Genomic DNA, 14,061 nt, shown 5'->3' on the forward strand with positions numbered 1-14,061 from the left:
GAGACTAACATTAAAAACTAAGATTTAAGCTCATGCCGATGATACGTTGTTATCCCTACATTACTAGGAAACTAATTTATATATTTCTTTCTTTCAAATGTTTTGCTTTTTGTGTGCACTTGCAGACAGACAGGGAATAGAGGTTTAAACAGTTAAAAGTTTGGCACTCAAACCAGAGTTATGCGGCTTGAGAAATGAGCTATAAACTGAAAAGGAGGAGGATTGAATCTGTTTCTGCAGTGTTTGAAGCTTTAGTTGTGTGTGTTTGTTTGTTAGCTGATAGAAGCGTATTGGAAGTGTAACAATAGCATGAGAGCGTCCCACTAAGGGCTGGAACAATGAAAGGATGTACCGCACGCACACACACATGCATTCGCTTTCCTGTTGGGCAGGAGGTGTTTACGAGGTGTGGAAGGAGAGCGTTTGTTCACCTTGGCGCTCGTTATGAAATCTATGTAGTCACATTTTGGCACATCTGTGTGGGGAAAAACTGAGGCATGCTTGTAAAAGGCTAGGGCTTTTTCATTGTTTGTCTTTTGCTTATTTTGTTTACATTTTTGTAGTTTTGGTCTTATTTCAGCATTTTGCTTTTTTTAAAATTTGAATTGCATTTATTTCTAGTGCCGTATGTGGTCTGTTGGATTAAAAACAAAAAATAAATACATAAATAAAATGAAATATTTTTTTGGTAAATCTTTAGTTTGGTTACTACAGCTTCTGCATTTACCACGTGATGTATTCAAGCCCCAAACTCCATTTTTATCCTTCTGCAAAATCACTGGAAAATAGTTCATCCATCCTTCAGCTGATCCATCCATTTATGTCTTTCCGTCCATCAGTCTAACAGCCGGGCCATCCATGCATCCTCCTGTCAATCATCTTTCTATCTGTCAGCCGATTTATCCATTTATCTTTCCATCCATCTGTCTGTCAGCCAGTCCGTTCGTCCATCCACCCGTCTGCTAGCTGATCCCTCCATCCATATATCTGTCAGTGAATCAGTCAGTCAATCCACCCATCTTTCTATCTGTCAGCTGATCAGTCCAGGACTTGTTCTTTCTTTTTTTTCTTCTTTTTTTTTTTAAAATTTCTGAGTTTTGCAGTTTACAATGCTAGGTACAGGCACTAGTTGATACAATTTGCAGTCATTGTCTGATTTTGTCCATTCCGCACCAAAAAGCACACCCTACTACCAGCAGCAATAAAATACTTTTCTGGAGCTGAAATATATGCATCTCACCATTATTTGAGACCCTGAACTTCGTAGATATATGTAGGATAATCTGAGATGGACAGAACAAAATACTTGAACAGTTTTTGAGTTACCAGGGTGCTCTGACCTGCACATTTGACCTTCTATTTCACTACTTTCCCATCTTCCATCACGGTCTCTGTTTAATACAGGGGTAAGAGATCAGCCATCATCTTGGCTTGTGGGTTACCTACTATAAACCTGTTGAAGTCAGCATTTTTGTATTTATTCAACAATCGCAAAGGTTTAGGAATGTCTCTGTAGCAACAGGCGCAACAAAATTTAAATCAGAGAATTGGGAACAAACAAGTGGACAGTCTGTACCTGCCCAGGGAAGGCAAGAGAAGAGACTTAATCACCTAAAAATGATAAAGCATACCTGCGAGGGTGAGCTGAGCATAAATTCCTCTTGTGGATAAGTGGTTTATAACCTCAGTCAAGCTGCGGAAAGGTTGACATGCTTTCAAACTGTAAGCTGTAATTTTGGTATGCCGCCAGCCTGCATTAGCAGCAGTTTGTGTCAGATGTGTATCAGACGTACGTGACTCGTGTGTTTCTCAGTGTGAGTCAGCCACAGAATGGCTGAGGAGAAAAATGTCACATCACTTTGAGTCGTATTTATTTTCCTCTCTTCAAGAGGAGCGATTATTACCAGAGACATAAGTGAGAAACATGGTGCCTAAAGAGTAGACTAGAAATCTATTGGAGGACTCGGCAGCAGGAAAGTTGGTGTAGAAGGATAACTTTCAAAGAAAGAAGCAAAAGCCTTTTAAAACCTTATTTTTGGGTAAAGCCGTTACCTTCATTGCAGAAATAATTAAAGGAGGAAATTTGATTACATTGCATTTACCAGATGCGCAATACACCTCATTTATGAGCTGTAGAAATTGTTATATATCACAGCAGTCCTACCTCTATAACAGACAACGCTTTGTTTTTAGTGGGTTATCAGCTCACGTTAGACACCCAGGAAGAATGAAATTGTGGGCAGAGGAGAGCTTTTGATACTTGGTGTTCTTTGTACGAGTCGAGGACGGGCTTTTCTTCTTTAACAGGTGTGAGTTCAGAGAGATTTTGAGTGTGGAGCCAGCAAGGCCACCCTCGGGGCACTGATGTTCAAGCTCATGTTTGTTGTGTGGCTAGAACTTGTAAGACAAGAGCACCTGACAGGATTACATTGATTCATTGTAGGTTACACTGAGAAGTGTGACGCATAGCAACAGGATTTGGAGTTGGCTGAATATTAAAAGCTGGATTTTCCATAAAGGTTGAATTTGGAAGTATATTTAAGAGCAGACTTCTTCGGGTTGTTTCACTCTAATAGAGGTGTGATGTCTTAAAGGTGCGCTTTATTTGGTGTGCGAGGGTTCATTACAGGACTAAATAAATAAAGGGTCTTCAGATATTTCAGTTATTCTTATGCATCTAAATTTGTGTTGATTTGTTGCCAATGCTTGTGACAAGCAACACACCTCAAAATTAACAATTTATAGCTTAATTGTTGCAACAAACTTGCTGTTTGCATTTGCTCGTGCATGTTTCAACCTGCCTGTGAATTTGCAGTTGGCCTGCTCGTCTTCTCTGTTTACACAACAGAGAGACCGTGACTCGTATTTGTAATCAGTACGTTTAACAGAGTTTTGTTTGCCTTTTAGCTTCTTATTAGGATTTAAGCTCATCAGCTAGTGCTCATTTATTTATACAAAAGAATCCACCTGGATAACATCAATCTCTTTTATATTTTTTTGCCGCGGTGCAATTTCTTTTCTAATGTGTCGTATTATCTGATGTCTAGCGCTCTATAGCTACACTAGAGGCCAGGCTGAAACGGTTAGAGATGAGGTTTCAGGTTTCAGCACTTCCAGCTCCTCCCAGGTTTTCCAGCACACTGAAGCATAAAAGGAAAAAACATCTCAGTTAATTAGCTGCTGTTTGTATTTCTATTGACTCACTCGAGTTGGTTTCCACCCAAAAATGCAAAGTATGCACCCTTTACCTGCCTCTCCAGTCTGAGGCCTTCACAGCACGATAAAACTCTGTTACATCCCAGCTCACTAGGTTCAGAGGCAAAAAGGTAACCAACCACAAGGAAAGCGGTTTAGACTGAGTCGTTTATTTAATAGATTTTATTAGTAGTCATGTAAAAGGGAACCAGAAGCGTGGAGCAGGAGGCTGCTGCTCAAGCCAAGCACCAAATAAGTAAAACAAAAGGTGATTGCTAATGGAAGGGTCTTAGCTAACGTGTGCTGTTGTCATTAAGAATAATATTTTTGAAAAAATGAAATCCAGTGCTTACTGGCCCACCTACTAAAACAAAAATGACATAGGAAGTGGCCTTCCTAGCAGACAGCACTTAGTGTTTGTCACACTACAGTAAAAATGATGGCATCTTCATTATAGTCTTTTACATTTTGAGACTGATTGTAGGTAGTTGTGGTGACCAAGAGGTTACTTAGAGCTTGCGGGTGTTGTGCACTCAACCCTGGGCTGCAACATTCAGTCACAAGGCCCAGGACACCTGTCTCCAAACAAACAGGGTCTGAGTTGGCGTGTAATCCCTCTGTAATCCCCCTTCGCACAGGTTTGCAGATAAGTGCCAACAATAATAATAATAATAATAATAATAATAATAATAAAGTACCTCGCTTTGCAATGGGAGACTCAACCTAACTGGTTGCCAACTGGTTATATTCTGGGACCAGACCGATTAAGTATGGCAGCAGGTGGGCATTGCAAACAGTGGAGCGACCCAGGTCCATAACTGCTCTGCTTTTAAAAGTGCTTTATAAATAAACATCAATAAAAGTGTAAATATAACATTTGCAGTGAATAATGTTTCTGCCTCTGCCATTCTTGTGAATGTCTGCACCTCCACTCATTGCAACTCGTCAGTTGATCTCTGACCTTTACACATCGACTTCCACAGTAGCACATCTCAGCTGCTGTACCTTAACTACTTCCTCAGTCTGTGTGCTGCGTCCTGTGTGTGCTGCGTCCTGTGTGTGCTGCGTCCTGTACGTGCTGCGTCCTGTACGTGCTGCTGTAGTCAGTTGGAGTCATCAGACACGAGCTGATGCCGATGCTGCCCTTCTGAGCCCCGCTGTAGGATCCTCTTATCTTTCCTTAAAAAAAAAAAAAACCAACCCATGATATCCTCCAGGGATCTAGGGAATTCCCGCAAGTGTCTCTGGGCCTCATTCTGGATCAGTACATGAGGGCCTGGCTCCGTCTGAAACAGACGCTCTTTTAATGTCGCCTGTAATGTATAACAGACATGAGACAGTCAGAATGATTCACTGTCCTCCTCTCATCTTAATGTCAGTCACAGGAAATTCGTGCCTGCATGAATGCAGCCTCATTATCTCTCTCTCTCTCTCTCTCTCTCTCACTCACTCACTCACACACACACACACACACACACACACACACACACACACACACACTGAGAGCTGAAACCTTGTGGCTCAAATGGCTTCAAGGCCTGAGGGTCTGCGCTGGAGAAACAAGAACACAATGTTCACTCAATGTTAAGTGCATATTTAAATGAGCTAGTCATTGGAGTAAAAATAGGGAAAATTATGCACTTTTAAAATATACTAGTAATTGTCATGCATAAGCTCTAGACTTCAATAGCAGGCTTTCATCCACAGTCCACACACATTTGGGCAAAATATGTGAAAGCTCTGGCATACATTCCTCTCATTTAGAAGACGGGGCAACACAAAGGCCTTTGTTACTTAAAAGCAGCTACATTTCTTTTTTTTTTTTTTTTTTATGTCTCCACATACTCAGTTGTTTCCTTCTGCAGGAAATCATTTATAGTCAACAAACGTCTCAGTAACAGGCGCTCTGGTTGACCTGCTAAATTTTGAGGAAATATGAGCTACTTATGGTAATCATTGAGGCAATGGTAAAGTAAGAAATTTTCAATTTGCTGCTTAAAGAGTTAATTAAATTTCCTTTTTTTCTGGCCTGTTTATCCAGTGTGCAAAGCCCTGACCTCAGAAAAACCAGATAAATAGCAAAACAAAAATTAGTTTTTGCTTTATTTTTCAAATTCATTCTCTGACTTGTGAGTTTTGCAGTCATTGTGGCTGCTTTGGTTTCTCTCTGATGGCAACAGTAGAGATGTGAGGGCTTGATTTCATCTCCTTACGCTCCTTGCGGCATTGATGGGCCATTAAAATCCTAAGTTTCTACATGAGAAACTGGGACTGTTGTGGAGAGCCGCACCGTTGAGCTTATGAAGAGCTAAAATTGAAAAGACCGAGCAGAATTATGTTGAGATTAATGGCGGGGTTCTCCAGTCCTCAACTTTAGTGCAGTCTAGCAAAATCAGTACTTGTGTGTCTGTGCATGCAACAGAGGATAATGTCACCATAGCCTGCAACAAACCTGAGTGCTAATTCATCGAAGGCCAAGATGGGCTGGTGATGTGCAGCCCTAAATGGGTGAATAGCACTACAGGCCAGAGGGAAAACACATTAACCTTTGATTTTAGGGTAAACTTTAGCGTTGAAATGTCTCCATTCCTCCAGGTGTTTGTGGTTTGTTCTGCAGTCTTTGTCTTCTAAACCACAGCTCATGAATCAGTTCATAAAAGTGACCTGCTATCAGTGAGAGCTGTTAACCTGAGTGCAACCCCTGTTTTGTTTTTTTTTGTTTTGTTTTTTTCATAAGACGTGGCTTTACACAGACACACTGCCACGTTGCCAGGTCTGACAAATGGCAGCAATTAGAAGTCTTTTTAACCCACTTCACAGTTTTATGAGTGACTTTATAGTCGTGCTGTGATTCTTAATGTGGAGGTTGTGCGTTTGAACCTTTCTTGTGATGTTTTGGGTCGCCTTTAAGCTGTATTTTCTTAAACTGGCTTGAAAGTATGAAGACTTGTCTCCAGTCTTTTATCAGCAAGATTGTCAGATATGTTTTCTTTGCTTCTTAAAAGAAAAAGAGAACATTTCTTAATTTATCCTCACTTAAGAAAATCCTGAAGTGCTGGCGGTGGAAAATAGTTTCATACTTTGCACAGCACGATCTCTACAAAGAAAGACTGCTGAGATATTTTTATGGTTTCTGGTTCAACAGTTGCACAAACTCCAAGGATAAACATGCGTTGATGGTAAAGAAAGCGTGTGATAGAGTTTGATAGTAAGCCAGCGCTCTCCACTTCACAGGAAAACTACACATACAGTCAGAACGCGTCGACAGGAGCTCTGGGCTTTGTGAGCACATTGACACTAGCACGTGTTTGTCCTCCCCCTTCTTTCGTTTTGGAAAAAAAATCTTTGTTGCTATGCTTTGTAAAGAAAAGATTTGACTTAAAGAAAATGTTTTGACACAAACTTAATCTGTGCTGAATCCTGTGGAGAGATGTGATTGTTTTTGCTGTAAATATTACAGGCGTACAGCAAAGCCTTTGAGTGTGTTTGACTGCAGTAAATGTCTTGAAGAGTTTCAGTTTGACATGTGAGTGAACTTGCTATAGTTCAGGAAATGACAGCTTTGCAATCCAGCCTGGTTCTGTTCAGCATCAACTTGTAGATCTAAATGTGTGTTTAATAAAAACCTGCTGATCCTGGACTCCTACCAGGTCCAGACCTTCAGTCACCGTTTCTGTCTCAACACATTAGGATTGGACTGTATAACAGTTCCTTCTTGAGATGGATGTTTTAATTCCCTGACTTTCTTGGCTAAGATAGGCAGGTTTGAAAAAAGGCAGGACGGAGACACACTTATGAGATTAAGTACAGCTCTGTGCAAATGTTTTAACCACTTGAGATGTTTGCATTCTTATCCCTCATGCTACAACATCAAGGGAGCATCTGATCGTCTAGAATTCATCATGAGAATGAAACTGTCTTCTTCTTCTTCAATTTTATTTACTTTATGTAGCTCCAGTTTACAACAAAAGTCACCTTAAGGCAGGGGTCAGCAACCTTTAAGACCCAAAGAGCCACTTGGACCCGGTTTCCATGCAAAAGAAAACACTGGGAGCTGAAAATACTTTTTGACATCTAAAATGAAGATAACACTGTAATTATTGTTTTTTACCTTTATGCTTTGTGTGAACAACTAAGGTGTGTTGCTTATGAAACCCATGAAGTGCTACAGAGAAAATTATATTTTATTTATGTAATTAACACATTTTGAACTCTTAACGAAATATAACAAAAGGAAAGACACCCAGCTGAACTAAAATGATCCATGTAGCAAACAACAACTGTTGTGAGCCGCCACCCTTTTATCGCCTTTGGGCCTTTGGAGCCTTGGCCTGGCTTTTAAAAAATAATTGGCGGAAAAAAGCACTATGCTGCTAAAAAAAAAAAAAGAAAGATAGATATTTTCAAAATTCTGCCTAAATATGTATTTTGCCTGGTTAATGTGTGTGGTGGGGCGTGGTCTGCAGCGCTGCTGCAGGGGAGCGGACGAACCTGAGCTGCACCCGCAATCACGCCTCGCCGCCTTAAGGTCTGTGCTCTCTCTGCTGTTGTGTTGGCGTGTGTCGGGCTGTGAGCTGCAAAGCTACAGCCGGCTGTATGCGTGCAGCAACTGTGTGTGAAAAGCATGTTCATGCAAACAGCGTCGGGTCTGCCGTGATATGTTTACAATGGGACTTCTGCTCCTGAACCTCTGCGCACAGCGCCTGCAAATCAGGGCTGTACGAAGTCACTTTCATCTTTACGCAGGACTGTAAGCTGTCATCTGTGAGGCGTGAGCGGTGTTTGTTTTTAACATAGTTCACGGTGGAGAACAGCTGCTGACATAATGTGGATACAAAGATCCATAATTGGCCCATCTGGGGCTGAAAGTCTTGATATATGCACGGCGTTGCGGCGGTTACACCGGCTTCTGCGAGTGTGACGCTTATTTTGAGCGATGAAGAAAATAATAAAATATAATTTTATTTTTATATTTCAATATCAAAATAATCTTCCAATTTAGAACTACAAGTTAAAAAAAGAACTAACATAAATAAAATACACTTCAGCTACATACTGCGGAGCCGCAGTATAAGGACTAAAGAGCCGCAGGTTGCCGACCCCTGCCTTAAGGTTTTTTTTTTTTTGTTTGTTTTTTTTGTTTTTTTTTTTGTTGTTGCAGTGCATGGACTCCTGAGTATTAGACAGAAAATCCCAACAATTAAGCAAGCACTTGGTAACAGTGGGAAGGAAAAACTCTATTTTAAAAGGAATCAGGCTCAGAGAGATGCAGCCATGTGCTGTGACCCCAGGTTAATAACATGTTGTGGTGGCACTTAAATGCATCTTCTCCCAGCCTGAGCCTGTAGCAGCTCAAATGAGTTCAGGATCACCCGATCCAGTCATAACTTATAACCATTATCGGATGAAATGAAAATTATAAATGTACCGGTACTCGTATAGGGCCTTTCTACTCAGTTTGAGCATTCAAAGTGCTTCCCTACTTACAGTAAATAATTGTGGTAATTGTATGTGTCTGCTTTTTGTGTTAGGAATGAATCGAGTTACTCGATAAAAACTGAAGCACTTATGAAAACCATTCGCTTTTTCACCCGCAGGTTTATGAACATTATACTTACTGTGTTTGGTTTTTCTCTGCAGGGTGCTGGTCAGGAGAAGCTGGGCATCTACATCAAGTCTGTTGTCAAAGGCGGAGCAGCTGATATGGTCAGTATGAAAACTACGACGGAAAACAGGAGAAAGAATCAGGATGTGATCAATATGTGTGAGTGTGCGTCTGTTTGTGTTTACACAGGATGGTCGTTTGGCGGCAGGTGACCAGTTGTTGAGTGTTGATGGGCGGAGTCTAGTCGGCCTATCGCAAGAGAGGTGAGAAACTTGTACAGCAACATTTTTTTTAATCCACAGAAATAATTTGGGAAATCCTGAGCACACACGAGCAAATTACAATTTTATGATTGACCCCAAAGAAGCAGCAGGGTGTAAATAGTGTTTTTCTTTTTATATATTTAACCACCTACCGCGCTGTAGTGACGCATTTATGGTCACGAGATGATGAAACTGACATTTAATGTTATTTTAGGAGCAGAAAACATTCAGCGGCACGTCAGCATGATAATTTACTTTTCACCTCAGGGTTAAGACATCCTGAGGTCGTTGCATCCCGTTGGTCCTTGTAAACACACGGATTTTCCAGCACGTCTGGAACATGCAGCTCGAGCAGAAAAAGGGTGTGTGCGTGCGTGCGTGCGTGTGTGTGTGTGCGTGTGTGTGTTTTGGAAACAGCACCAGAGCACGCGGTGGCTAACGCCCCATTCAGATTAATCCTGTTATTCCTCTTGCTTGACATGCACAGGCTTGATTTTTAGTGTTATTACCTGCATTGTGACAAAGAGTCAAACTGGATTAACAGATCATTAAGTTAATTGCTTTAGCATGCAGATAGCAGCTAAAGCAATTAACTAATTTTTCTAGATTTCGAGTTTTTGTCATGGTATCATAGCGTGGTAATCTCAACTCCCAGCAAGTAGAGATTAAGGGATTTTTACCCTTTCTGTCAGACATAGATGTGTATGTAAAGCTGTGATGTTTCCAAATATGGATTTGGAGCCTGTTTTCCCCTCAGCGCCAAGGGGCTGATGTTACATTCCCAGAATCACTTCCAGTCAAACAGTTAGCTTCTGCCCTACAACTATTTATAGGATTAGGTTAAAACTCCATACACAGGGACATGTAACACATAATAGCAGGCATCCTGTGCGTGTCTGAGTGACACATCAGCATTGGAGCCAAAGTTGGAATGAAGCGTGTCTCTGGTAGTGACAAATATAATCCCTGCCTCCTCTGGTTCATAGTAAAGGCAGTTGTTCTTCCCGTTATTAACTCACAGCAGTGCTGGGGGCTGCAGAGCTGTCCAGACTTCCCACTCAAAATGTTTTTATTTGAACAAAAAACAATGTGCTCGACCAACAAGCATCAGGAGGCTCTGGTGCATAGGCTTATTAAGACCATTATGTCTACATGATATGAAATTTGTGTTTTAGTGAAGTTCAATCAACATTTCAGGAACTTTTCAGGCAAAACATGAAACACCTTGTGAGAATTTGCTCCTTTTTAACAAACTTTAATAATATTTGAAACAATATTGACAATGAAGCTGGAAGAAAATTGGTACAAAATTAAAATCTCAAAACTTTTATTTTATAATTTAGAACAACTTAGAATAAACCTCTGTAGCCACCTGGGTGTTAGATACAACCTTGTCTGTCTACACGTTCTTTTACCAAAAAAGGTACTTTGATTTTTTTTTATTTTTTCCAGTCATGTCCTCATCCCGTGTTAGTACCTCATCGCTCTGTGGTCTCAGTCTTATACAATCACATTCTTTTCTATATGTGTCATATCTTAACCGCTTTGCCTTACATAAGAAACATGTCGAAGCTAAAAAAAACACCAGTTAGTACAATACATTCAGATTATATTTATACAAGGAAACCGCACCATAGCAACTTCAGTAACAAACTAAAAAGAGACACAGGTCAGGTCTTCTTGTCTGACATGCTTTAAATCCCTGAAGTGTTTAAAGTAATCCAAAAAACAGACAGCGATCAGCATAAAAGGTGATCATAAACCAAAACTACAGGTACCTAATAATGGTAATCAAGGTTGCCGCTCCTAAACATGTGGCCACCTGATAAACTGCCACTAAATAAGCCAAATTAAACATAATCACAAGTCACACAGTTGAAGTTTGTCTATGAAAAAACAGTAAGTTAAATTTAAATGTATGTATACATCTTAGTTCATCTGATTGTGGTATGGATCGCCACAGATGCGGATTATAAATTCCTGTTTGCCTAAAATGTTGTGTTGTTCTTCTACCCTATTTTTTAATTATGAAACCCTTAGACAGCCACAACTGCGACTCCACACTGGGCTAAGTTTGTCCCAGAGAGTGGGGCTGTGGAGGGGCTGCAATGAAACTTGGCTCAGTGTGTCCCTCTGTAATTTGTGCTCCCCCCTCTTGTTCAGGGCGGCAGAGCTGATGACGAGGACGGGCTCAGTCGTCACTCTGGAAGTCGCCAAGCAGGGAGCCATTTACCACGGACTGGCCACCCTCCTCAACCAGCCAAGCCCAATGATGGCAAGAGGTGAGCGCACACACAAGAAGCAGGATTTTATTCATGACTAAAAGTTCTGGTGTATGGTTCTGGATGTAATTTTGGAAGCGCTGATGATTTGTGGAAATCTTTGTGACTTATTGATAACTTTGATGGCTTATTAATCAAATTAAATCAACTGAGAATTGATTTTGAATTCTGGTTAGTTGTCTTCAACTATTTCAGCCATTATTTGTACAGATAGATGTAAAAACTTGTCTTGGGTTCAACCTTTTCCACACGCATGCTGATTTTTCTCTAATTTTGGTATAAATGTAATATTTGTATCTATTTTTTTTTAATAGATACAAAGGTTGTTTTCTTCTCTCTTTTTTTTTTTTAAAGGATTGGTAGTAAGACACAAATGAATAAAATCATTAGGAGTTTTAAAAATAATGAAGCCATTTTTCTACCTCAATCAACAACCCTCAGAGGCATTTAAAAACAGCCACAAACACGGCTCTCTAAAGTATTTAAAAGTGGTAATGAATGAACTATTGTTGGTCCCACTGAAGGGTGTGCCAGTAATTTGGTGTTGTGGATGATGGAAAAGAAGCAGGCTTGTCCAGACAGTGTGTCCTTGTTGTCTTCCTCTGCAGCACAGTAAAAATCCTGCTAGCAGGCTGGAGGATATAATGAGAGCTTGTGGCCAGAGCCAGCTGTGTGTGTGTGCAGACACACGTGCATGGCAGAGTTTACAGGGTTGTCTGGCTCTGCGCTGGTCTTTGTCTGCTTGAGCGGTGACCCCAGGTTCATTAAGGAAGCGTTCTGGCCGGGCCAGTCTGTGGTCCACGATGACGATGAAGGCGTGTTTCTCCCAAATTCCCTCGACCGCAGACTCTTGCACCGCTGACAGAGACGTTTAACAAGCAGACGTCGAAGGACGGTCTTTAGTTACAGGAAACTGGACAAGCTGAGCAGGAGTGTAGATTCTCACAGAACGATGGCGTGAAGCCAGAAGAAGAAACAAATTGGTAGCTGTGCTGTATGGATTTTATATGAACCTATGTTTAAAATACACTTAAATGCCTTTAAATTAGCTTCAGTCACAATTACAGACGCCCCAGCAGGAGATCAGCACTTTGATGTGTGTTTAAAATGGTCTGAGACAACAAACGACTCCAAAGAGGTGAAATCAGTTGGGCCCAAACACAAGCTCGACTAGAACAAAGGCTGACAAACTGCAGCAACACAAAGATTCACTTTTTTCTTTTTAACTGTTTTCCTCTGCTCCTGTTTCTTCTTTCACCTCCAGCGTCAGACCGAGGCCGTGAGAAGAACGGGAAAATGCGACCAAAGAGTGAAGGCTTCGAGCTGTACAACAGCTCGGTGCAGAACGGCTCTCCAGAGAGCCCGCAGCCCGGCTGGGACTCTTACCCCGAGCCAAAGAAGATGAGCGGAGAAGACCGGCTCCTGAAGAACCGAGCCGACCATCGCTCCAGCCCCAACGTAGCCAGTAAGAAAGCTGCTTATTAATTATTTATTACAGTGTCATTTTAATAATTCCTCTTCTTCCGCCACAAATATAAGGTGAACTTTAACTTTAGTTCTGCACAAAATAATGAAACCATTCCTACTTATTTGGTTTACAGACTGTATATTTAAGAAGGATGTACCCACTGGGATGTCGCGCATTGTTTTAAAGCCTTTAGTTGGCCATGTTTGCTGTCACAGTGTTGTCTGTTTTGGAATCGGATATGGTCATATTTGGTTAAGAGCTTGGGCTGCTAAATTATCAATAATAGCAAACTTTCCATGTGTACATGGATACCTAATAAAGTCAGTTTTATTTATATAGCACATTTAAAACTTGGCTTGAATTGTTGCAGGTAAAGCCAAGTGCACAGTGTCGGCACCCACCTGTAACTCAAAGCAGCCACATCACTAATAATACATAACTTTAAGCTTTAATACAGTTTAAACAGATGAAGTATATTTAAAAAAATCATTGTTCTTTACTATGTTTGAAATCTTCCTTTCATGGTATTTCACATCCCAACAAATTATATGTAATTTATGCTACAAGCTGGGAATTTCCTTTTACAGCATGTAAAATATCTGTAACAAAGTAGTCTAAAGGGCAAAAGGTCAGTACCATAAATTAAAATATGAAACAGAAACCAAATGGCTCAATCAATTAAGAGGAGAGCATAAAATCATTCATAGTTCAATTATAATGCAAAAAAATAAATAAAACAATTGATCCATTGAGCCATCGCTGGTCAACAGCGTTTGGTGTGGGCAGTAAAGGAAATAGGAAAAAAAATCAAACCGCCCTCATGTTATTCTGTAGCTACTCCACCCTGATTTAGAAACACAGTAGCAGCCAGTTTTCCTGCTGCTGGAAAAATATTTATTTTCAGAAGAAAAGAAAATATTTTCAGCAACCATTTTCATTCTTCTGTTCCTCAGTAATTGTGTATTGGTGAGACTTTTTGTTTTTTTGTTACTGCACTAAAGCAATGGTTTCTCTTGCCTCTGCTTCAGATCAGAGCCAGAGTCCTGCAAACAAATCGGTGTACCCCGGAGGACCTGGCACCAAGATCACCTCCGTCTCCACCGGGAACCTGTGTGCAGACGTAAGTAACCATCAGACTGAATCCTTACCCTTATGGGAAATGTAACAGCAGAGTGACACAACATTTGAGCACACTCGGTATGTTGAGCAGACATGAGAAATCATTTATCAGGTTTATGGCTTAGTCTT

At 40.7% G+C, this 14,061-nt stretch overlaps 1 protein-coding gene across 20 annotated transcripts in view; it reads left to right on the forward strand.

The window, feature by feature from the left end:
- The window catches only part of afdna (afadin, adherens junction formation factor a), a 118,805-nt gene that overhangs the window by 85,851 nt on the left and 18,893 nt on the right, over positions 1-14,061 (forward strand). For all 20 annotated transcript variants that reach the window (XM_026194091.1, XM_026194093.1, XM_026194100.1 and 17 more), the window contains 5 exons: positions 8,836-8,901; positions 8,990-9,063; positions 11,227-11,345; positions 12,610-12,810; positions 13,842-13,933. In XM_026194091.1, the coding sequence (XP_026049876.1) occupies positions 8,836-8,901; positions 8,990-9,063; positions 11,227-11,345; positions 12,610-12,810; positions 13,842-13,933 (552 nt within the window). The remainder of the gene's footprint in view (positions 1-8,835; positions 8,902-8,989; positions 9,064-11,226; positions 11,346-12,609; positions 12,811-13,841; positions 13,934-14,061) is intronic.

Source organism: Astatotilapia calliptera, chromosome 15 (assembly GCF_900246225.1).
Source record: "Astatotilapia calliptera chromosome 15, fAstCal1.2, whole genome shotgun sequence".
Taxonomy (NCBI): Eukaryota; Metazoa; Chordata; class Actinopteri; order Cichliformes; family Cichlidae; genus Astatotilapia; species Astatotilapia calliptera.